Source organism: Tupaia chinensis, unplaced genomic scaffold (genome assembly GCF_000334495.1).
Source record: "Tupaia chinensis unplaced genomic scaffold, TupChi_1.0 Scaffold000567_1, whole genome shotgun sequence".
Taxonomy (NCBI): Eukaryota; Metazoa; Chordata; class Mammalia; order Scandentia; family Tupaiidae; genus Tupaia; species Tupaia belangeri.
Genome location: NW_006160080.1, coordinates 3,106,891 through 3,133,208, shown reverse-complemented (window position 1 = coordinate 3,133,208; position 26,318 = coordinate 3,106,891). Strand labels below are relative to the sequence as shown.

At 44.8% G+C, this 26,318-nt stretch overlaps 1 protein-coding gene across 1 annotated transcript in view; it reads left to right on the top strand.

Annotated features, from left to right (window-relative positions):
* RS1 (retinoschisin 1) overlaps positions 1–12,861 on the top strand; it is a 29,199-nt gene extending 16,338 nt beyond the window's left edge. The window contains exons 4-6 of the mRNA XM_006157972.2: positions 7,430–7,571; positions 10,319–10,514; positions 12,709–12,861. Coding sequence (XP_006158034.1) covers positions 7,430–7,571; positions 10,319–10,514; positions 12,709–12,861 — 491 coding nt within the window. The remainder of the gene's footprint in view (positions 1–7,429; positions 7,572–10,318; positions 10,515–12,708) is intronic.
* The last annotated feature ends 13,457 nt before the right edge of the window (positions 12,862–26,318 follow it).

Here is a 26,318-nt window from a genome sequence, read left to right as displayed (position 1 = left end):
TTTTTTTTTTTGGAGAGGTTTTTTTTTGTTTTGTTTTGCTATAGGGCGTTTGCACTCGCCAGAAAGACAGAAATCACCCCCAAGGGGGATGGCCATGCCGCAATCCCTTCTCCTCCATTCTCCTCTCGGGATCTTGGGCACGCGCGCGCACACACACACACACACACACACACGCCCGGCGTGAGTTTAAGCCACTGGGTCCGGGACTCAAACTGCAGTCGACTACATGAGAGTCTAGTGACATAGACATTACGCCATCTGCTGGTCCCCCAGAGGCACCACCTTTTAACACAGTAACTGGTTCAAATTTTCACCCTCTTAATGCTGTTAACAACCAGATCTCAGCACATGAACTTAGAGACACCTGAACCATAGCACTGGGCTTTCTCTAGTTGGTTTCTGAGCTCCAAGGCTCACACTGGCCACAGTTTCAGCAAACTGCACTGATGTCATGGTCATGGAGCCCTCCTTGGCCTGCTCGAGATGGCAAGGTGGGCCATACCTTTCAATGAAGTGCATTCACAGAACTGATGGAAAAGGAATGAATGGCAGGCAGCATGGCATTTTGAGAAGTTCACAGGCTTCAGAGCCAGGAAAACCGGAGTTGGAATCCTGGCAATGTCACTGCTGAACTGTGAGACTGCCATTTGCTTCTTTTCTGTCCAGCAGACCTGACAGCACTGTGCTGGATGCTCAGTGCTCACCCAGCAGCCGTGGGTGTCCCTCACACTTCCCAGCTTCCTTGCAGTCAGTGAAGTCACAAGAGCAGTTCCTGCCAGACAGCCAGCACTTCCAAAATGAGGCACTGAGGGGCTGCTGCTCGACTCTCCAGTTTGTTCCTTCCCTGCTGTGAAGCCACCTGTTGACACACTGGCTTCTTCTTCAGCCTGGTCCCTAGATGATGAAGTGTAGAGACCCCCCTGACTGCCCACAGTAGACAAGTCACCCGAATGAAGAAGACCGGTGCTGTGTGAAGCCTCTGAAGTCTCTGGGACACTGTGTTCTGCAGCTACCATGTCCGATCCTGACTAACATGAATGTCATCCTCTAAGACAGAGGCCACCAAGCTTAGTTCGTAAAGGACCAGACAGTAAATGTTATGGCTTTGTGGGCCACATCGTTTCTGTCACAACTACTGCACTCCGTTCAGCGGCCAGCTGGAGTTTGACAGCAGCCACAGACCATATGTAAATACACTAGCATGGCTGTGTTCCAATTCAACTTTATAAAACAGGCGGTGAGCCAAGAGCTACAGTTTGCTGACCCCTGCTCTAAGGGGTTCTTAGTGAGGATTTAAATAAGACAAGGCATTAAAACATCTTGTGCTGTACCTGGCAAATGAGTGTTTAATAAGGGACAGTTCTGTTGTTCCTGCTTCCTCTGAGCTCTCACCTGAGGAAGGAGTGAGCAGATTAGACTTGCAGAGGCCTGGACAGTCCTGGAAGTATTTGCAATGCTTAATCATTTCTATTGCTTAGGCCTGTTTTGCATGAAACTGGCCTCAACACCCTTTCTCCCAGTTGTGATGGAGCCGTGCAGCCTCAGTCACTCTACATAATTGTCTAAGAATAGCTCCACAAGAGACAGGCCTGTGTGTGCAGTATGTGAGCCTCTCTTGGTTATTTCGTTTCATTTGCATGAAAATAGCAAATTGTAGGCGTAGGGGGATAAGGTACAATGGCTTCTACTGCCTCCGTTTTCTTATTTACTAAAGGGGTAGGAAGTTGTTTCTGAACCAAATCTGTTCTCCAGGGGAACTTGTGAGGAAAGCAGTAAGCTCTGGTTAATTCTGTGAGTTTTTCCTATGGGACAACCCATTATGTTCAATGGCATTAGTTTGTGGGTCATTAAACAGAGGTGTGATCTTAGGGGACCAGCAGGTGGCATGGTAGTTAAGGCCCTGGACAATCTTACATGGTGATCATGGTTCAAATCCTGGACCTGGTAGCTTGCTTTCTCACTTTCCCTCTCTCCCTCTCTGGTCAAATTTTAAAAAATAAATTGAAAAAAAAATTGAATGAATAAATATAATTAAATAAAAAAATTAAAAAATAAATAAAAAAAAAAAATTTTTTTTTTTTTTTAAAAAAAAAACATGGTTGTGATCTGCCTAGTCAATAGTGAAGCACCCTCCTTAATACACTTAGGATGTAATTCCCTCCACCCCCATTCACTATGTGTGGTATGTCAGGTATTGAGAAAGAGGCAGAAATAAAGGCATAGTCTCCACCCTGGAGAAATTTGCCATTTGGTGGAAACAAATGTTCTTTTCACTAGAGACATGAGACCTACTGGAATTCCATTCCAAGGAAGTTCTATCTAAGAAGAAATTGAAAACAGATTATTTATGTGGATTGGCTTCACTGACCACGCTGAGAAGAGCCCTGTGTTTGACGGATGTGAAGATGACCCTGGTCCCCCAAACTGTTTCCCCTATACAGTGGCCATGAACTTGAAGTCTAAAATTGTTCTTTTAGCTTAAGTGTTCTCTCCCCACAGTGTGTGTGTGTGTGTGTGTTTTGTTATAAGGCACATGTGCTTGCCAGAGACAGAGAGGGAAAGTGAGAAACACCCCCCCCCATGGGGGATGGTCTCGCCACAATCCCTTCTCCATCTTTCTTTCCTTTTGCGATTTTGGGAACAGACACACGGGCATGCACCTAGCATGTTTCAGAAGCCAATGGTCTAAGACTTGAACCACGCATTTGGCCATGTGGGATTCAGCTGCCTCAACCACCACATCCCTGGCTGGCCCACAACTGCTCTTCAAAAATTTTTGTTTTTTAATGATGCAGATGGTTTCAGGAAGGAAAAAAAACACAACCTCTGTGTTATATGGTTGATTATTGCTGTTAATTCGTTCTTCCATGAAAAAGATGGATCAGGGTAGGAGGATTAGCTACAAACTTCCAGAAGTCACCTGACACCTAGGCCTCAGATTCTCACCAGAATGTAAAGAATTCGGTTTCCTCTTTCTGGGCCCTGAGATTCATAGCTTCTTCCAGAGCCCGCCTTAGAAGAGCAGAAGACCCTAGAAGGCACAGAGGACAGAGGGAGGTCACTTGGGGCTGCCAGGTGGCACTCACAGGTGCACAACGGCTGTTAATGCGCGGGGGCCCCACTCCCAGAGCAGAAGGCTAGGTGCATTATGGCTGCCTAATCTGCAGCTTAACGCTATTAAAAATACTGTCTTTTCCACAGTTGAGCCAAGATTACCCGGGCACCCTGACAGCGGTGAACATGGTGGGGAAGGTGTCGAAAGTACAAGAAACCCAATGGTTTCCTAATGCTCGACTTTCATTCTAGATTTTATATTCTGTATTGTATTCAAGTTTATAATCTATGCTTCCATCAACATTAGTCTACATACTTTATTATTCTATATCTGACTATATAGTCAAGTCTAACATATATGCCTAACAATATCCATGTCTCTCTAGAATTTCTTGCCAAGAATGTCCCTAAACTCTCTTTGTTTCCTTTGTAGGATAATATTCCTTTTTTTTTTTTTTTTAAGTTTTTGCTATTAAAAAAATCACCAGAGAGAGAGAGAGAGAGTGCGTGAGCGAGCAGGAAAGTGAGAAATCACCCCCAAGAGGGATGGCAACACCACAATCCCTTCTCTTTCAGTCTCCTTTAAAGATTTTAGACACACATGCACACATGCCTGGCATTCAAGCTGCTAGGTCAAGTACTCAAACTGCACAATTGGTCATGCCTGATCGAGAGCCTTAAACCTCCATGCCACCTGCTGCCCGCTGGGGTTAATAGTGTTTCTAAGCATGGGTAGTCTTCATGCCTACAAACCCAGATAATATCAACTCAATAGAAAAGGTTAGTATATTAAGTATACACAGCCTGGAGTAGCAGCACATTATAAATACATTTCTGTCCAGCTAATCACCAAACCACTCAGAAGAGCCACTTGAGTCACAGAGAAGCAGATTTTTCCTTAAGAACAAAATGAATATAGAAACAGGTTTATAGCTACAACAACATTCCATTGGCAGGGCCCTGGGAAGGTCACATTCTCTGTGTATGATAGGGGTTCCCTTATCAGCGTGGGGGGGGGGCAGGACAGAGTAGGGTACATGGATGCTGGATTTCCTCCCTGATAACGCTTGGTCAGAAAAACATACAACATTCAGAAAGATATCAGCATAGTCTCGTGAGTATACCCTACTCACTGCTTTTTGGCCAGGCACTGTGCTCTACAAAGCCTACAGTCTCCAAGTACTATTTCACTTAATCTTTTTTAAAAAAAAGAATTATTCATTTATTATTATTCAATTTGATGAGAGAGAGAATCAGAAAGCAAAGCCACCAGGTCTGGGACTAGAACCATAGTCGGCCATGTGGAAATCTAGCCCCTTAATCACCATACCAACTGCCAGCCTCATTATTTCACTTAATCTTACAGTAACTTTATGAAGGCAAGGATTACTGTTGTACCCATTCACAGGTAAAGAAACCAAGGCCCAGAAAGATTAAGAAGCTTGAAACTCACAGCGAGGAAGAGTAAGATCCAGTCCCAGGTCTCACTGGCTCTAGGCAGGCCTTCTGGGCCTTGGCTGCCCACTACAATCACCTGCAGCTTCATCCTGAAGCCCAGACCAACTGTATCCGAATCTCTGGGGGTACGACCCAAACATCAGTGTTTCGGCAGCTCAGCTCCCCGTGTGATTCCAGGACACAGCCCAGGCTAAGACCCACTGGTCCAGAGTCTCCATCTTGTCCCCTGGGCCAGATCACACATTTCCCGGGTGGGCAGCTAGGGAGCTGGAGGCCTCAATACCTGAGACCCAGAACACTGGGCAGGGAGCACGGTTGGACAACGAAGGGCTCTGTTTTGGCACAAATCTTTGATTACTTAGGTGAAAATATTCACCTGGGAGATTGCAGGGGCAGCTGGATGAGGCTTGCGCCTGGGAGGCAGGCGCCTGCTGAAGCCTCGGGGGCAGTGAGATCATTGCCTCCCCTAGAGAGTAAGCTCAGAATCCAGGTCTGGACAAATGGAGCTTTAGATCACAAAGTGAACCAGCGGACCCACGGATTGCCAGCTGCCTGAACAAGTCCTCACAGGCCCACCCCCTGCCCCCCAGACCACTGCCAACAGGTTCCCCTGCACAATAGGCTGTCTTAACCCTTAGATGGCCTCATTGGGAAGAAAGGAGATGTGAGGGGAAAACAGAGAAAGAGCAAAAGGCCTTGAATAAGGTGATTGGAAGGGCTGAGATGGACTTTTCCCTCCTCTGCCTCCTGTCTCAGAGCTGGTGGCCCAGACCAAAAAATATATATATATTAAAAAAAAAAAAAGGAGGTTCCGTCATCAAGGACCCAGCTGAAACCTTACTTTCTGAAGCCTGAGACCTGTCCCTCTGGTTGCTTGGGCTTGTCTTCCAGGCAGCAGGAGCCTGGAGCCCACAGGCACCCTGCCCTCTGCATCCTCCAGCCAGCAAAATGCCTTCCCCGCAGGCCAAGGCTTTCAAAGTGCACTTTGAAAATGTGCTTGTTAAAACGCGACGCTCTGGGGGTGGAAGTCTGGCAACTGCATTCTTAACAAGCTCCCCTGATGATCCGGCCACACAAGGCATGATTGAGTGGCCCATAAAGTGCTCCTCTTTTCTCTCCCAGAAACTGACATTATTTTAATAGACTCCTGAAATCTTGGGCACTTGATAACCTGCAAACGCAGTCGTCTCACACCCAGCCGCTGCACACACTGGTGTGAGACAGACCTACTCCTTTGGTGCTTTAAGACAGAAAGGAAGTTCAACACCTAAAGTTGTTCTGTTTTCTGCCTCTGGAGACAGGACGTGACCGTTTCTGCAGGCAAATGTTCTGGAACCTTCAGATGGCATTCAAGCTTTTGCATGTTTCTTTTAGTTTTACTGATTTATGAGAAATTGTCCTCCAAAGGCTTCAGCAGTGGTTTTTATTAATGTTCCAGGTGGTGCCCCAGTCAATCTGTTCAGCTCTTCACCTGAACTCGAATTGACACATGAAGAAAATCATTTTATTTGCCTTATTTGGAGTTTACTACTCAAAATCAGAATACCAAGAGAATGTATTGACATAAGTTTATCATTTGTTATAGAAATTCAGTTTGGAACTGGGTTTATTTCCTAATAAAAGTGCCCCCCCCCCCACTGTGTAGTGGCTTTTTGGGTTAGGAGTTTTGTTCTGACTCACATGGTAAAAAGATTAGGGGTAGGGAGTTGCTCAAATATCAGAGCTGAGGTCTCTGCAGTTCTCTTGGCCTTACCTCCAGGGTGCAATATGGCTGCTTCTGCCCCAGCCAGCATGTCTTCCTTCAGTCTAGGCAACAGGAAGAAACAAGGGGCAAGCAAAACCTGACCAGATATTCTCAGTAGACATGAGAATTTTATATATCTCCCTCTTACATATCACTGGTTGGAAACTCTGTAACATAGTCACTTCTAACTACAAGGGAGACTGACAGGGGCCGAAACAGAGACAAAGAGAAAGTCAGAAATCAGCCTCTGGCGTTGGAGGTGGGGGAGTAGGGGGTGGGGGTGGCGGAGTGGGGGGAGGGGATGGACATACCACAATCCCTTCTCTTCCTTTCTCTTCTGAGAATTTTGGGCATGCAAGCATGCGTGCCCGATGTATTTTTCAAGCCGTTGGGTCCAGGACTCAACCAAGTGGGATCCAGTGCCTTAACTTCCACGCCACCTGCTGGCCCAACCAAGCACCGTTTTTAATGTGAGAGGACACAGAGCTGAGAGGAAGCAGCAGGCAATCCGCCAGCTCTGGCTATTGTCATTTGGAAAAAGCACTTCCTTTCAGCTGTTCCTTATTCAGCATTCATTCAGGCGCATCATATCCTGGTCGTTTTCTTTCTTTCTTTCATTAAACTGGTGAGAAAACTACAATTCACAAGTGGGAAGTCGGTTTCAGTATATAATCGTCCTTCTTGCCACTCATCATTGTTTTGTTCTTATAACTGGTATCACCTGCTGCCTGGGGACAATTAGGGACCCCAAGGTAATCGGGCAGGAGGGCAAAACCTGTGTTAATGAGGGAACTAAAGATATAATGTGTTTAAATACAGGTCACTGCACACCTTTTGGTTTCCAGGTCTCTAAGTTGGTGGAGGAAGCGAAGTATTTCTCAATATTGCACCCCCTCCCTCAAGTGAGGTTGCCACAAAACCACGTCCCCCTGCTTTTACGGATGTTGTGAGTCTCTGTGGTATTCCCTTTCTCCTACCTTTCTGCACCCTTCACTCCCCACACGAGCACTGAATAGTGAAGGCCCAGCTGTGCCCACTGTGAAGCACGCCGACAAGGACAACACTGTCTCCAAAGCACCAATGAGATGGGTTTGTTTCATTATTTCAGTTGTCTCGGGTCTGTCGGGTATTGAGATGTGAGTGTTTGAACATGTATTGCTTTTCCTTTCCCAGAATGCCCATATCACAAGCCCCTAGGGTTCGAGTCAGGGGAGGTCACACCAGACCAGATCACATGCTCCAACCCGGAGCAGTACGTGGGCTGGTATTCTTCGTGGACTGCAAATAAGGCCCGGCTCAACAGTCAAGGCTTTGGGTAAGCTGGGCAGGTGGCCCTGGTGGTTTCTTTTTAATGTACTTTTTTTTTTTTTTTGGAGGGCTTTTTGCTATAGGGCACGTGTGCTCACCAGACAGAGAGACACAGAAAACGAGAAATCGCCCCCTGGGGGGATGGCCACGCCGCAATCCCTTCTCCTCCATTTTCCTCTCAGGATCTTGGGCACACACATACACGCGACCGGCGTGAGTTTTAAGCCACCGGGTCCGGGACGCAAACCGCGTTCAACTATGTGGTAGTCCAGCAACATAGCCATTATGCTAACTGCTGGTCCCTTTAATGTACTTTTAAAAAAATAGGTCTCTCTCTCTCTCTCTAGTAAATGAACAACACAAACTGCATTTACTTATTCAACAAATATTGAGTCCTCCCACATGCCAAGGACTGCGGGTACGGCAGTGACTGAGATGGAGGAGGTCCTTGCCTTCAGGAAGCACACAGTTTGGAGGGGAGAGGGACTGTGGGCACAGCGGCCCATGGCTGATTTTTACAGAGATGAGTGCTGTAGAGGAGATGGGGAAGAAGGAAAGACCTCATCCATTTGAAGTGCTAGGGAAGGTTTGCTAAAGAAGAGATTATTTCACCTGAGATGCAAAGTTGGCCAAAGGAAGGCAGGGAGAAGACTCCAGGGCCAGCAGTTGGAAAGGCCGGGTTGAGATGACATCTCCAGGGCAGGGATGGGGAGAGCCAACAAGGCCAACAAGGCCAGCACACAGGAGAAATAAAACAGAGAGGGAGACAGAAGTCCAATGGGGCGGGACATCACAAGTCATGTTAGTGATTGTGGGCCTTTAGGAATAATGGGAGGCTTCTGGATGTGTGTTAGTTAGCATACAGGTTTCTGCTGCTGTGACAAAGAGCCCCCCAAAAGTACAATGACTTAAACAATGGAGAAATGTATTTCTTGCTCACCTGAAAGTTTCATTAGGCAGTGTAAGATTGTTAGGGCAGCTTGATGGTATCAAGGGTCCAGACTCTCTAGCTTGCCCTGCCATCCTTTACATAAAGCTGCCACGTTGGGGTCCAAGATGGATGCTCTAGCTTCTGTTATCACAGCCACATTCTAGTCAGGGAGAGAAAAAGTCAAGAGCACAGCGCACATGCTCTTCTTTTAAGGATACAAACAGATCCTACTGGCCACTTCTGCCCATATCCCATTGACCAGAATTTGGTCATATGACCCCACCTAGGTGCAAGGAAGATTGGGAAGCATAATCTTAGCTGGGTGGCCATTTGCCCAGATAAGATTTGAGGTTTTCATTACTAAAAGGATATGGGAAGATGATATTGGGAGACAATTAGCAGACTACTAAATATTTATTTTTTGAAAGAATTATTTAATTTCATTCATTATTATTATTTTATTTGACCAGAGAGAGAAGGAAAGTGAGAAAACACACTACCAGGTCTGGGACTCAAACTATGGTCAGTCATGTGTCAGTCCAGTGCCTCAACCACCACACCACCTGCCGGCCCCTAGATAAAGATTTTACGTTGAGGATGATCATAATTGGATTTGTATGTTAAGTTCTCTAGTTCCTGTGGGGAGAGTTATTTCATGGGGCAGGGGGAACTATTAGGCCATCAGGAAAGTCATGACATGTTTTTCTATGTTTTTCTGTGACGGAATGCATCCTGACTTTCCCAAAGACCCAATAGTTAAGTAAGGTACAGCAAGAATTGAGGGTCCCATGGGCCGAGTGGTGGCAGTGAGGATGGAGAGAAGTAGATGAATTTGGAAAACTTGGAGCTAGAACCAAAAGACGCACTGGATGTTTGGGGTGGTGGAAAGGAAGTGGTCAAGCTGACTCTCAGAGTGAGTGTCTGGGAGGATGGGGGTAGCACTTTGAAAGATGAATCTTGAAAGCAGGGCTGGGGTGGGGGTACTCAGGAGCTCACTTGGGGACATGCCTCATCTGAGATCCCGTGGGACCTCCAGGAGAAATTGTCTAGCTGGCAACGAGGTCTCTGAATTTGGAACTTAGAACAGGTCTGGGGTAGGAGTCTAAAATCAGGAGCCACCCAAGGAGCAAGTCTGGAAGGCAACCCAAGGACTAAGCCAGGAGATGGTAACGCTCAATAAAAGAGGAAAAAAAGGAGGTAGAAAGCCATAGGCTTCCAGAATTTACAATGGCTATAGCTAAAAGAGAAATTAGTTGTACCAATGGTTTATTTGCTTGACACTTATCAAAGCCCTTCCAGATCCTGGGCCAGTTCTGTACATGGTAGACACTGAATGCCACGGAGGCAGCACGTGAAGGGGACTCAGACAGGTATGAGAGAGTCTAATTAAGACACGTCAAAACTAAACCAGCACCAGACTTCTGGAGAAGGAAACATCAGAGAGACTACGGACAGGGAGGGTGGTGGGTAGAATAACCAAACACTTGCATGTTTTGAACAAAAATGCATTCAAGCACACCCAAAGGCAATTTTCGCTACACTTGGAGGCATTACTTTGACAAATTTGTTGACTCTGTGATTTTTCTCGGGAGGTAGAGGTTCAGGGAGGGAAAGAATGAGATACAAGCATAATGGAGGCTGGGCACTTCTTGGGGACAAGACTGGGTGCGCCCTAGACTGCAGTTTGGACAACCCGAGCTTTGCAGGGGGTGGGACTCTGCAGGTGCTGGCATCCCCGCCCCCCCCAACAAGCCAGAGTCAGTTGGTTCTTGGCAGGTGTTCCCAGGGGGAAGGCTCCCGGTAATTTGGTGTGTTCCTGGCAGGTGTGCCTGGCTCTCCAAGTTCCAAGACAGCAGCCAGTGGTTACAGATAGATCTGAAGGAGATCAAGGTGATTTCGGGGATCCTCACCCAGGGGCGCTGTGATATCGACGAGTGGATGACCAAGTACAGCGTGCAGTACAGAACAGACGAGCGCCTGAACTGGGTGTACTATAAGGACCAGACCGGAAACAACCGGGTACGTCAGGCTCACCACAGACCTCCTGTCCCCTTGCTCCTGTCGCCGCCCTCTGTAATGGCATGGCGGGTTGTCTGTGCTTCTTTTCCAGTTGGCTTGGTTTCCTTGTTAGAGCTCAGCATGGTTTGTTTGCCGTTGGGTGCCACTCTTACTTGCAAAAGAAATAGTGTTTGAATTCTTTTATCAACATATAGTTGCTTGAATATTCAAGATTAGCCAACTGGACTATCCCAAACTCACTGGATCTTTTCTTCATGAGTCTGACTTGATCTGTTACTGATGTCGGTCGATAATCATCCATTTGTACAATTGGGCCTCTCCTGACTATTGATCGAGACTGAGTGCTGGGCAACTTTTGACAATCTAGCTCAATTAGCCACTTAGCTATGTAAATTGCTCTGTGCAAACACAGAGGTATTTAAACCTTGGGGCCAGTCTATATCCTATTAATCTTCGAGGACTGAGACCAAAGTCTTCTTCACCGTAGATAAATATAGTACACTCCTGACTATATATATTTGCAATGAGTGAAAATGAATTAAAAACTCACTAGATGTTTGGAAATGTTAATCATCCTTTTGCCTAAGAGTAAGGAATTCCCCAGACTAATTTTGATATTTAATCAGGTTAAGCAGACACATGCGGCTGAGACTCAGAAGGCTTTGTAGTCTCTGACAACAGTTTGTCCAAGACATTCATGGGTTGAGGTTTCAAGGAGTTCGAACACAATGAAAAATCATCTTGCTATGTGGACATCTCATTTCCTTTTTGTTCTTACTACTTGGCATCTCCAAAAGATGACAGAATTCTCTTCAAGCCTATGTGTCTGAAGGCCTCGGTGGCTTTTGCAAAGAGGTACTCCGCTCCGGCACTTGCACAATCTAAAGGAGCCTGTTCCATGCCCCCTCTTTTCTCCCGACTCCTACTTGAATAGGCCCAAGGACAAACAGCTTAGAGAGGGTGTTGCTCCTGGGAAGAAAAGCGAGATCATGGCAGACAAAGCCCTCCCTGTTTTGTGGATGGATGAGGCCACACACAGCAGATGTTTTGGGAAACAAACCCAGAAGGCAATGGAAATGTTCCAGGGTCATCGGGCAGCGCACCACCACTCTGAAAAGAGCGCCAAGAATGATCTCTTTGGAATAGTGTCTGATGTCCACTGCATCCTGGAAAACACTAAGTTAAACCTCTCTACTCTGGCGGCACCCTCCCCTTTCCAGAATCTTCCCTTTAGCTTGTATGTTCTTTTGGAAAAACATTTTTTTCCCAGTCTAAAGGGTACTTGGGGCTTTCATCAGAGTAGGGGCACACATTGACGTTCGGCTCACAACCTCTGAGCCGGGTATGAATTAGACTCAAGCCCCACTTTGAATGCCTTTGGGACATGGGAATATTCCTCTCGTGTGATGAGGGCCTTCCTAAAACTTGTCAAAATGCAAAGGAAAAAAAAACACCCAATTGGTGATAAGTCAAGAGGCATTTTCTTTCCTTTTTAAAAAATTTGCCAGAGGGATAAGTGCTCACCAGAGAGACGTAGGGAGCGGAAGAAAGCACCCCCCGTAGGGAGCGGAAGAAAGCACCCCCCATGGGGCCTGGTCACACTATAATTCCTTTTCCTCCATCTCTCCCTCTTCTTGGAATTTTGGGTACACACACACACACACACACACACACACACACACACACAGCCTGTTTTTCAGGTCACTGGGTCTGGGACTTGAACAGTGTAGTCGGCCATGTGAGATCCAGACACCTTAAGCACCAGGCCACGGTCTAGCCTAAAAGGGATTTTCTATCAGTGCCATCCCATAAACTTTGTGAGATGACAGAAATGTACATGTCTGTACTGTCTAATGTGGCAGCCAACGGGTCACGTGTAGCTAATGTGACAAAGGTGCTGAATTTGTGTCCCATGTAAATTCATTAAAATGTAAACAGACAAACGCGGCTGGCTAGTAGCTACCATACTGGATGTGTATATGTGTGTGTGTGTGTGTGTGTGTCCCCATATAGAGCCGCAGACATGTCCAGAGCATGGGAGGGCTGACAGTCGCCCAAGGTTGGGGGAGGGGGATTCTCTGAGCGCCAGCATGCTCGAGGATAAAAAGGTTAAAAGTTGGGGCTCACTTCAGACAGATGTTCCTCCTTCTCCTTCACCTGACACGGGGTCACAGGATTACCTTCCTCTCTTTAGGTCTTCTACGGAAACTCAGACCGAACCTCCACAGTCCAGAACCTGCTGCGACCCCCCATCATCTCCCGCTTCATCCGACTGGTCCCACTGGGCTGGCACGTGCGCATTGCCATCCGGATGGAGCTACTGGAGTGTGTCAGCAAGTGTGCCTGACGCCCCTCACCCTCGGCGCCCGGGGGGTGGGGGGGTGCCGAGCATGCCCTGGGGGGACCCCAACATACCACTGTGGTGAGCAGGGCTGTATTTTACAAACACTTTTAAATGCAGAATTGGGTAGAGAATAGTTCGTTTTTTTTCAAAAAGATACAGTTTCCAATTTCAGTGAAAGAAAAATGAACTTACTCACTCCCCGCTCAGGGCCAAGGAAAAGAACAAAGTTAATGTCCCTAAAACCACTGTTCTTAGAGCAGCCTAAGGAGCAGGGGTAATTTGCTGCTCTCTCGCTTGTGTTCTCTCTCTCTCTGTCTGTCTCTCTGTCTTAGCCACACTGTGAAAGGTGCAGTCCCAGGGGCCACAGAAAAGCCCTGATCATTTCAAATTTCTTTCACTTGATCACATTCAAAACAGGAACATGTAAGAGCTGCATTTCCCCAGGCCTCTTTTTGCCTGCAGAAGGGGAGCAGGCCTGCAGTTCCTCCCAGTGAAGTTTTCATTGAGTCATGACCAGAGGACTTTCAAGCGCGGGGTAAGCACTTGAAGGTTTCCAGTGTGACTGGGTGGCAGGGACAAATGCCTGTGGCACATCACACAATGGTCCCCGTCTCCTAAAAGCCTGGACATGACAAATGACCAGTGGTCCAAGGTAGGCGCCTTTCTGCCCTGCATTTGCACCTTGAAGGTGGTGGGAGGTCTGGCGGGGGGCCTTGGTGTTCACCCCACAAATGCAGAGCTTGGGAGGGTGCCATGTGCAGGATGTCGCCCTCCTTTCTGCAGCCCACTCAGGCCAATCACCCATCTGCGGCCAGGTTTTCCTGCAGTTAGGAGCCCTGAAGGCCAGAATGCAGTGGAATTTCCCTTCACCTAGGGTTTCAACCAACTTCACATTTTGAGAACAGCTGGCCCGGGAGCTAGCCTAGCACTGGCTACCCGGAGGAGCTCATTGGCTGACTACTCGTTCGCAGGAAGTGGCCAGAACTCACACCATAAAAAGGACCACGTGCTTCTCCCTCTCCAGCCTCCAGCTTGCAGTACACAAACAGGTCTGCTCCTGGTACTTAAAACCCCTTGGGGAAGGAAGGAATGAGCCTGGTCCGATATCCCCTTCTGGAGGAGTTCATTAAGCAGGAAGCTTGGGAGAACTAATTGAAGTCTCATTTGTCATCTAGACCTCGACCAGAGTTTCCAGGCCCTTCCCTGGAAGAGGCTGTTAATACAGGCAGTGAGCTGGCGGGGGTGGGCAGGAGAGGTTATACGGAAGGCAGCGGCTGAGATTGGGTGAAGTTGGAGGATGAGGATGCCTCGAAGAGAACAAGAATCTTAAAGACTATCCTGACCCCAGATACCATGTCACCCTTGCTGGACAGAAACTCATTTCTCTGAGTTATGTCCTGCTTCCAAATGCCACGGGAGTGAAAGAACTCACACTGGACATTACATCACCTGCTCTGTGATCGGGCCGCTTCAAAGCTCCCTGGGTGTTCTCAGGTTCGGAAGGAAGAGCTTTCTATCTAACTTAGCATCTTTCTCAGCCCCATGTATATACTTGAACCTATAAAAATGCTTTTCCCTGCCCAGTCTTCTCTTAAATATAAACATATTGGTAGGGTAGGCCTATCTCTGGCCTTGGGACAGAAGGACACATTTAACTTGGACAGAATGACTGGATGGAGACCCCTATTTGGAAAACGGATTTTTTTTTCTTTTAAGCTTTTGCTATGGCATGTGTTCACCAGAAAGAGACACAGAGGGAAAGTGAGAAATCATCCCCCAGTGGGGAACAGCCAATGCCACAATCCCTTCTCCAGTCTCCTCTTGGGTTTTGGGCATACATGCACACACACCCAGCATGATTTTTCCTTTCCCTTTTTAAAATTTACATTTAACTACTGTACAGCTTTACCGCATACAAGATGTTTTCCTTGTGATGTTTCAAGCTGCCAGGTCCAGGACTCAAATCACACAAGTAAGCCACGTGGGATCCAGCACCTTAACCTGCACGCCACCTGCTGGCCCTGGAAAGCTACATTTTTATTACGACACAGGTCTTCACGGAAAATAGCAGTGGCCTATGAGTTAAGGACTTCCACAAGTGGCACACACAGGAAGCAAGTAAGCACACAGTTCAGGGAGAAACGAGAGAAGGAAAGCATGAGGCTGGGGTAAAGGTTCTCCGAATATCTGTTCATGTCAGAAATATTTGTTCTGTAACAGCTTTATTGAGTTAATGTTCACATATCGTACAATTTCCACCCACTCCAAGTATACAATGCAATGACTTTCAGTATATTCCGAGTTGTGTACTATGATCACAAGCAAGTTTAGAACGTCTTCATTGCTCCAAAGAGAAACCCCATACCCATTAGTCAGCACTCCACACCTCCTTCCATGCCTAGGCAACTACTCATCTACTTTCTCTCTTCGTCTAGATTTGCCTGTTCTGGACATTTCATATTAGTGGGATCATTGCTATGTGGTCTTTTGTGACTGGCTTCTTCCATTTAGCGTAGTGTTCATTCATGGTCACGTACGTATCAATACTTCATTCCTTTTCATTGCTGATTATCATCCTGGTGTGTGTGGATACATCACACTGCTACTTATCCATTCATCCATTGAGGGGCATCTGGAAGCTGTTTCTATTTTTTGTTATGAATACTGCTGCTATGGATATTTGTGTGCAAGTTTCTGTGCAGATGAATGTTTTCATTTATCTTGGGTACACACCTAGGGGTGGTCCCATGGCAACTCCATGTTTAACATTTTGAGGAACTACTTGCCCAAGTGGCTGCACCATTTTACATTCCCACCAGCAAGGTATGACGGTTCCAGTGTCTCTATATTCTCAGCAATACTTGTTATCGTCTTGGATTACAGCCATCCTGGAGTGTGTGAAGTGATATCTCACTATGGTTTTGATCTGCACTTCCCAAATAACTAGTGATGTGGAGCATCTTTTCCTGTGTTTACTGGTGTACATCTTCTTTGGAAAAGTGTCTATTCTGATTCTTTGCCCATTTTAAAATCAGCTTATAGTTTATTGAGAATTATGAGTCTTTTTATATTCTAGCCACAAATTCCCTTATCATATGGTTTTTTTTATTTTTTAGCCACAAATTCCCTTATCAGATATATGATTCGTAAGTATTTTTTCCTATTCTGTTTTTTTTTTTTTAATTTCTTGATGGAGTCTTTTGAAGCACAAAATATCTTAAGTTTCGATGAAGTCCAATTGATTTTTCTCTTCGGTTGCTTGTGTTTTTGGTATCTGAGAAACCATCACCAACCCCAAGGTCATGAAGATTTTCCCTTTATTTTCTTCTAAAAGTTTATGGTTCTACCTTTACATTTATATCTTTGATCCATTTCTTACATTTCTTTTTCTTTACTCATGACAGAGTGTGTGCACACATGAGAGAGGGAGAGGAGAGGAGAGGAGAGAGAGAGAGAGAGAGAGAAGCATCCTTCAGGGGTCTAGTCACCCTGTGATCCCTTTCCTCCAGTCCTCCAGCCCTTTGGATCTCGGATACTTGCATGTATGCAAGTGTGTCTCAAGGCGGACTAGGCTGGAGATTCCAACTGCGGTTGCCATGTGGGATCTGGTTTTTCTTGAGCTGTGCTTTACTGTTGTGTCACAAAGCCGGCTCAAGAGCTTTGATTCATTTGGGGTTAATTTTTGTACATGTTATGAGATAGGGGTCCAGCCTCATTCTTTTATATGTGGATATACAGTTGTCCCAGCACCATTTATTGAAAACATTATTCTTTTTCCATGGAATGGTCTTGGCACCCTTGTCAGAATCAATTGCCCATAAATGTGAGCGTTTACTTTGGGACTCACAACTCTGTTACCTCACTGTCTTCATTACTGCAGCTTTGCAGGAAGTTTAGAAGTTGGGACGTGTGAGTCCTCCAACTTCATTGTTCTTCAAGATTGTTTTGACTATTCTGGGTCCCTTGAATTTTCATAGGAATTTTAGGACCAATTTGTCAATTTCTGCAAAGAGGCTGGCTAGGCTTTCACACTGGAAATTGTTCAATAGTTCAGAAATTTAATAAATGAGATATAAAATCTGTTAAACATTTGTCTGCAGGTAATTTGCTTATGACAGCATATTAATTATTTACTTCATTCAATTTATGACAGAATGATGTATACAAAAAAACTTTTATTGAAGGAAATCTGAAGCTTAATAGAATCTTGCTGTTAAATACATGAGCCATGTTTCCAGTATCATTTCTCTTGGTGGGGGAGGGAGGGAGCTTTCAATTGAAAAAAATATATAATGTAGCAAAAATAACTCTTACTTTAATGTTTACTTTTATTTTTAGAAATACTAGAGTGTAGTCTACATTTGGAGATTTAAAAAAACTGGGAAAATCTATAGAACAGTTTGCAAATTTTAAAATAATTAAATGAAATGTTCTGAATATAGCAGAATGAAGTGCTGTCAATATTAAGAGAAAAACAAATGTGAGGTGATTCCGGTACTCTGGGAGAGGAGGTTACTTGGACAAAGCAAAGGTACTTTTAAATATGGGCACTGCTATGAGTCCATTCTCAGAGTCCAGACTGCACTCCTTCGAGTGGAGGCTGACAGAAGCTGTCCATGTAGAACATAATTGCTGGGGTCTGGTGACAAAGAGGTCACAAGGGCTATTGCTCTCCCTGTGATTCCAAGAGTAGCTCCCAGCTGGGCTGTTCTTAACCCCAAGCACCTTACAGGGCTGAAATGAAGATCAGATAGGATACATGCATTTAAAGTGCTTAGCAGCCACCCAACGAGCTCGCTGTAACCGGCATTGGGATTCGGTGACATACTTTCCTACCTTCATGGAGCTGCCAACTGCGGCACAAGTAGCAGCAATGATGTCATACTAGCTAATACTTATTGAGACTCTATCAAGTGCTTTGCAGGCTATCATCTCATTCAAGCCAAGTAGGTATCTCCATTTTAGTAAGGAAACCAAGGCAAAGAGGAGTTAAGTACTGTGCCTCAAGTCACAGGAGATGGAGGTGACAGGGCCAGGACTCCACTCAAGCATTCTGATTCCAGACCCGGGGCTTTTATCAATACGTCACCAGTCTTTGGACCCTCCAGTGACTTATTGCAGTGAAAGGTTCCATTCTCAAATCATTAATTACCACCTGCTGAGAGATGGGTGCAAGGTGGCACATGAATTGCTGAGCTTGTGGAGAAGAATATGCTAGGCACTGTGAGGGCTCAGCATTACCTACTCAGCTGGCACACTGATCTCATCGACACAGACAGCCTTTTTATTTTGCTATAGGGTGCGTGTGTTTGCCAGAGAGAGACAGAGATAATGAGAGGGAAAGTGATACATCATCCCCCAGGGAGAATAGCTACACCGCAATCTGTTCTCCTCCATTCTCCTGGGATTTGGGGCATGCATGGTGCCTGGTGTGATCCTCAAGCTGCCAGGCCCAGGACTTGAACCATGGTTGGCCAGGTGGGAGTCCAGCGCCTTAACCACCATGCCACCTACTCCTCCCATAAACAACCTTTTCAAATTTGTTATCCTTTCCCTTCACTTGATTAAATTGTCTTTGTTTCTGCACCTACAGACCCTTCAGGCAAACTTTTTTGCAAATTTGAACTTTGGAGTTACTTGAATAAACTCGAAGACTAATGGGAAAACACTATCTGATCATGACTGCCATTATACTCCATGACACTTTCTATCCATGGAGATGCATTGCCCTATCGTTTAGTAGTGTTTATGGGCTTTACTGTGAACATGTTTGGCTTCAAATCCTAGCCTTGCCACTTCCAAACTGGATGACCTCAGGCAGGTCAGCGCAAAGCATGTACACCTGTTTTCTCATCTATGCAATGGGGGTAAGAATAGTACCAGCTTCACTGGGTTATGGAAAGTAAATGTGACAATAAAAGTGAAAACTCTTGGTATCATGCCTGGCCATTGTAAGTGCTACAAACATAGAAAAATTATAAGCCCCAGATACTTTGATTTGGTCTTGATGAAAGTGTAAATGAAACCACAGGCCACAACTTTCCATGTTGCTTACAAAGACACTTTTGAAGGGTTAGTTGACACGATCTTTTTAAAAATGCAAAGCATTGAGTTTCAGCTCCTACCCTTTGCTTAGAAAGATAAAGAATATTTTATATAAAAGTTACCGCAGAATTTAAGTCCCCCCATTTCCCTCCCTGCATGGAGCATTTGCTCAGTTGGTCTTTCAACCCCAAATGACAAAAGTGAGTACCTGACACAGGGGTCAGGCAACTGCAGCCTGTTTTTGTAAATAGTTTTACTGGAATGTGGACACATTCACTTATCTACACGGCATCCATGCTGCCTTGGCACTGCAACGGCAGAGTTGAGTAGTGGCGACAGATACCCTAAGGCTCATAGAGCCCCTAATAGTTACGAGCTGGCCCTTTACAGGAAAGGTTTGCTGACCCCTGCTCTGGACCAGAGGAAACCCTTATTAAGCTGTTCATCTTCTTTAAAAAATATTTATTTTATTTATTATTTTTATTGTTTTGTGATTTGCTATAGGGCCTGTGTACTCACCAGAGAGAGAAAGAGAGAGAGAGAGAAGGAAAGTGAGAAAGCAAGCCCTCAGATCCAGGATTCGAACCTCAGTCAGTCACGTGGGAGTCCACAGCCTTAACCACCATGCCACTTGCTGGCCTTTAAGCTTTCCATCTTTGCTTTCTCCATAGCACCCAGCCTGAGGTTGGCATCTCTCCCCACCCTCCTCAAAACACCAAGTGAGCATCTGGCAACGTGTAAAGATAACACTCAAGAGTAAAAGAAACCAGTTTTCCAAATGCCGTAAGGGAAAAAAGCTTTATCAATAGAAAAAAAAAAAGACCAACATCATTAAATAACAGGATTTGCCTTGCTTTACATTAATTTCTGTCCCTCAAACTGATTACAACTTCAAAGGCCCAAGATTCTTCATTTGATTTTCAATGTTTCTTACAACGAAGGAACTAAATCACTAAATCGGAGCTGCTGGCTGTTCAACCACGAAGGACCACAGTGCTCAAGATTGGGACAGCCTGGCAGTCACATCAGTCAGTGCAAAATCTGCATTTTATTAAAGACATTTGGGAAGATCCATTCAAAAATACATTGTGCTCAGTAAAAATTAACCATTTCATGCTGATAATGAAGGTTACCACGGAGTAGATATTTGTATAATATTTACAGCAACAATAGAAATTTTACAGAAGTTTAGAATGGAATACATGCCAGAAAAAACTTGATAAGATGTACCAACACATGATACAAAGAGTTATAGAAACACTTTACAAATGGTTCATAATTAGCTTGTGAGGAATTTAAATATTCAACACTTTAAATTCAGTTTGGATTCAAAAATTAAAAAGATTAACAACCACATCACACCCTTGCCACAGTAAAAAGTATGGAGTTACACTTTATATAATGGATTATAAAGTCTTGCAATTAAGAATTGCCACTGATTCTTCATCTACCACAAATTGGATGTCACATCATTCTGGCTTATCCCTATAGTAAGAGTGAACAGGGTCTCAATGTCACCCTGCTCTGTGTCTTCCCAGATACCCCCCTTCAAACTTACTAAAGAGTGAAGAAGCTCTGAATAGTTGTCTAAGTATATACAGAGTAACTACCTGAATTCAAAATGGCACAAAGCAACTCTTGGAGATAGGAATTTGGAACAACGATTTTGGTTTGGTTTAGTTGTTTTTGTTAATCAATCCAAGTTTACAGTGAGAATTGACATCTTTCAATCACCGCATTACCCCTCCAGCCTGACTCAGTCGGTGACCAAAGAGTAGTAAGTGAGGAGAGGGAAACAGACTGATGACTATACTCAATTGTATTATATCTGTAGTGAGAAAAAAATTTCTGCACGCTTTGCTTCCCATTTTGGAAAATCTAAACCATTGTGGAGAACTCACAAATTCTCCAGGAGTAGGATTGTTTTGTTTGTTTGTCTGTTTTTTTGTTTTTCCATGAAACTCTACAGAGTTTGAACTGGAGCGTATGACATCTCTGGCAATAAACACTTTAATCCCGCAACAGGGACAAAAGTCAAGGCATCTACCTTTTCTATTCCTGGGTTTCTTCTGATTAGACCTGAAGCAGAGCACTAAGACAGGCTTGTCTATGCCTGAAAGGAAGCAGATCAGTCTTTTGGGAAAGTAAAATCCCCAACCAAAGGAAGTCCTGAGGAATTCTTAGCAATCTGTCAAAACAGGGGGGATGGAGGAACAGATAAGGCCTCTTTCTCCCTGATACTCTGTGTGGGAAGAGTAGCGAACAAGGCAACTTCTAATCTGCATACAACACGGAGCCCGGTTTTCAGATCCCAAAGGAGGATCAAAATAGGATCCAAGGATCAAATGGGGTTTAGAGAGCTTAACCTTGTGAGAACTGAAGGGCCTTAGAAGTGAGACCAGGTCACTGCCAAAGTTCTGCCGGCCCTACAAATCCAGCGTGGAGACTGTTTCAAATTTTTTTTCTGGCAAAACAAGAGACAAACCTCCCTTGATTCTGGGAGCAAACAGTTGGTGAATGAAGATGCAAGGCAAGTCATGATCACAGTTAAGAGCCTACAGTACAGACACAGGAAGATGGCTGTGTGCCCGGAGAGGAGGGAGGTGGGGCCTGGACCAGGCCGCACGCTGATGAAGTCACAAAGCACTATGGGAAATGACGGTTTACACAGTAACTGACTCGCACAAGTCTACCGTCTTGTACAGTAATTCAATTAAAACAACAAAAGGGAACCGAATGGGGCAGCAGGCCCAGAGTTTCCTAGCCACCCTACTCCTCCCATATCCTGTGTATACAGACAGATGAGAGGCGTCATATTCTTAATCAGCTGAACCAGACCTCAAGATATACTGTACCTCAGCTGGTCAAGAAGTAAAAGGAAGAAATCATACCTGCTTAACTAGTTCAGTTGTTGTGAATTGACCTTTGAAATCTCTGAGAGGACCTTCTTGTGAGATTCTGGCCCTGGGGATAAGTGACAGGACACTTCGAACATTTGTACTGTCTTTTCTGCAGCCCCTTTCAAAGTAACCAGAATTGTTATTATTTTTTTAAACCATAAGTAAGTTTTCTCTGCCCACGTCCTTTATTAATGACGAACTGAAGGAGGCAAGGAAAGAGTCCACAACTTTCTGACTCGGTTCAGTGTGTCCCAGTTCACAAAAGCACACATCTGTGGAACCTGGTACCCACGTGGAGCTCAACAGCTCACTGGAAAGTAGGCGGTAACACACTTCCAGACATAAACGCAATGCTCTCCAGAACGCAGGTTCTGACCAGGAGAGAATATGCACATTTGCTGGGTCCCAGTTGAGCTCTAGCAATGAAAGAATGTGGTCGCCATCAGGACCTAGGTGATCAGAAATGGACAGATCCTTGCACACACGTCAACAATAACCCTCTTTGAAAGCAATTGTACACTTGTGAGTCATTCTCAATACATGGCTAGAAGAAAATAAATGGCTTTTTTCCTTATTTACTCTACAAACTAGTATAAGAAGTAAGGATACTATGAGAGTAACTAAGAGGTACTGGGAAGGGAAGATGAGATAGCATTTCCTAGTGAAGTCCACTCATTTTCAGATTAGGAACATGCTAAATGGGTTAACTCTACAACCACAGCACACTTTATAATATACGGCGTGACTATAGACTGACCGGCACAGCTCTGAGCTTAGAATTAAAGTACAACTGCATACAGTAAATCTTAAAGCATGTTTTAAAACAGACTTAACCAAGGCATACAGCACAAATACTTCTATAACAGCCACATCACAACCACCGATAGATTTTTGCTTCTAATCAGTCTGCCATATGCTAATATTTGTAAGAGCTATTAAATGACTTGAATAAAAAACAGAGATATTTTCTTTTGGGAGACACAGCTAAAAGCCATGGATGCCTTTGAGCAGTTGGTAAAACTCATGCCAATCTGCCAGGCTGTTGCTTGCTTCTAAATATAAGCCTCATGGCTCTATAAAGGATTTTCTAAGGATGCTAACCTAGAATTTAAGTTCTCAACAGCTATAAAATAACTCTGGTCTCCTCCCAAAGTATGCACTTTTCCAAGACAATGGAAACAAACGACAGGATCCCAAGGACTCAAGCATACTGTCAGTAGATTGTGGCAGAGAACGTGAGGTTGAACAATTCACGTCTGTAGTTCTGTAGCCTGGGAAGAACAGGGCTAGGGCCAGGCTCTGCAGGCTGGTAGGCTCGGAACGGTGGAGGGTAGGGCTTGTAAACCTCAGTCCTAGAGAGGTTTGGGGCTAGACCGTTCTCCAGGGAGCTGTCCCGTCTACTGTAGGATAGCTGGCAGCATCCCTGGCTTCAAGCCACCAGACCCTAGGAGCACGTGCCACCCCTTCTAGCTGTGAAAACCAAATGTCTCCAGACATTGCCGAATGCATCCTGGGGTGGGGGGAACCACCCCAGGTTGAGAACTGCTGCTGCCAAGACAGCTTTCTGGAGCCCCTTAACACACACACACACACACACACCCCACACACACACACCAGAACAAAACAAAACCACCCTTTTGGCACTGGGCTCTAGTGAGAAGAGAAACTTCAGATCAAAACTAAACCAGCTTCAGTTAAAGTTCGTTTAGAACTTTTGGGAAGAAAAACAAGACTGGCAGAGAAGTATAAGTTGAAAACCAGTGAAGCAGAATTTCTTTTCAAAAGGAGATCTGTGATACTTTCACAGAACCAAGTTAATTCTTAAGCCATCTTCCAACCTTGGTATCCTTTAGGAAGTCGGGGTGGATAACAGAACGTGGATGTCATAAACTCCCCTTCCTAAAGAAACTGAAAACTTCGGCGACTTTACCTCAAGTCCTTTCTATCAGAGATGGCAGTCTGGGTGAGGTCAATAGTTCTCCATCGACCAGAGAAGACACAGTTGAAAGCTAGGAGAAGGCCTGTGAGATTGGCGAGAACACGTTCCCACCCCCTCTGTGCGCAGGAAGAGAGTTCCATGCTAGAAATGCAGATTGTAGTTCACTGATCGCTTACGGAGGATCAGTGAAAAGTCAGAAAGGACAAGAGCTGAGAAGAGGATAAAAGCTACCTCGAAAACACTAGTTGCAAACATTGTAGCTATTTTCTGGCTCAAATCTGGGAATGTGCGAAAAGTCGAAAAGTCGGCGTCAACTCTTCGTCAGTTAGGTCTACTTTGCTCTAGGTAGAAGGCAGTTATTCTAGCCCTTCTTGGAAGAACCATCATGAATATAGATGTTCGGCAAACATCTGAGATCCCAGTGTTAGCAAGGATGACAACATGGGAAACCAGCCCCTAGGTGACAATGAGCCTCAAATGCCACTGCGTGGCAATGGGACTGCGCAGTTTCTAAGCGCACAGCACAGTGAGAAGTCTTTCTAGAGGAAAAAAAAATGTAGTTTCTGGTTTGCAAGGGGGCATACAAGGTACAGATCTAGTATGAAAAAGGAGGGTTAAATATACACCCTTTTAGAGTCATTAGAATCCAGGCAACAACTGCTGAGAGTCCACCTCCCTTGTATAACCACGCAGATGCCTGGGAAAAGCCAGAATTCAGAGCTACCCAAACAGTACTGAACTGGTGAAAGGAACCAGATAGAAAAAGAACCGAAGAGCATGCAAAACTATTGATTCGGATTCTTTCAATGATAGTACCCAGTTGAGTTTTAATTTAGTGTCTATTACACTTATTAAAATTAAATAAAAAGCACCTTAAAATGACCTCTATATATAATCAATACACATCATTATAGTATTTATATAAAAATGCAATATGCACACGATTTAAGCTTCAAAGAAACTAAGACTCTTTTTTTTAATAATAATCGTCATCATCATCAGAGCTATGATTCTCAAAATCTCAGGGGAGGGTTAACAGTAACTCAGCACATTTCAATTATAGCTGACTTCATTCGGGGGCTGACACTCTCAGAATTCAGAACAAGTCATAAATACTGAGAAGATATCTCTCGGAGGGGGAGGAGGGACATTGAAAAGTATTATTGCTAAGAGAATACTTCCAAAAATCTAATATCCTACTGATAGATGATGGTGCTAAAGTGACTTTCTGTCAAGGATGGCCCAGAGACATAGAGTATAATACTTGAAGGCCAGAAGCCTCGATGGTACCCAGGAGTAACTTGGGGGTTGAAAGAGATCAAATGAGGGAAAGGTAAGTCCTGTTCGGATGGGGTGTGTGTGTGTGTGTGTGTGTGTGTGTGTGTGTGTTTGTGTGTATATACAGGTGTGCATGATGACCTTGTTATAATGGACAGTCCCAGGAAGAAAAAAAAAATGGATACAGTGATTTTCTATACATCTGGAATTGCTTCAGGAGCTTTTTAAATATATTGGAAAGAGCAGTAACCAAAAAAAGCATTTCAAAATAGAATGCCACACATGTGTCTCACAAGCCCCCAGCCGAGAGTCTCCAGGACAGAGAACAGCATTCAGGAGCACAGAGCTGGCTTGCAAAATCTGCAGACAGGTGCCTCTTCTGATCGCACAGCAAGGAACGTTCCCTGGCAAGTCTTTGGTCTACGCTCTGCACTAGTGCTAAGTGGGAAGCACATTCTCGCCATGAAGACCCAGGAATAATGCCTCAAGCCATTCTCTCCTCACGAGCAAGGACGAGAGCCAGGAGAGGGAGGCCGGCCACAAGGCCTGCGGGGATCCTCACGGGCCTATCCGACTTTCTTCCCCTGCAGGTTTAGAAAGAGACGCTGCGTTCTGTCTGCTACCGAGAGTCATGTCTAGAGGCTACTGCTGGGGCCTAGAAGTTGAGCGAGGTTCATACTGTTACAGTCACATGGAGCCACAATTCAACTCCTTTTATTAGAAGTATAATACTCACTTCATATCACAAATGTATAAAAATATGGCAGATAGTGTCATAACGATACTTTCTGTAAATGAATATATTTATAAAACAGACAGATATTTACCATATATATATTTATATAGAGAATAAAATACTCCTGATGCAATATATAAATGTTACGGTTTAGTTTTTATAGAAACTGCTATAGCTGTCCCACTGCATCACAATGTTCCAAACAGCTCAGAATAACTTTGCATTATAACATAAAAGGTATGATTAGAACAGTACAATATTAATTAATTATAAATAAATGTTACAAATCCTATCAAATATGGATGTTTAGAAAACAATTTAAGACATACAGTTCATCTGCTAACCCTTCAAAGGGATCCTCTTGGATTACAATAAACCCCACGTGTAGTTTAGGCAGAAAGAATGATGTGGTAAGGGCATCGGTCAACACGAACGTCTCTATCCCTTGCGGTGCTAGGACACGTCCTGGCTTTCCCGAGTTCAACAGAGATTGCACTAAAGCTGGAATGTAAGGGGGAGAAACTGGCAACGCGTCTCTTCCAATGGCACACTCTAGCCATTC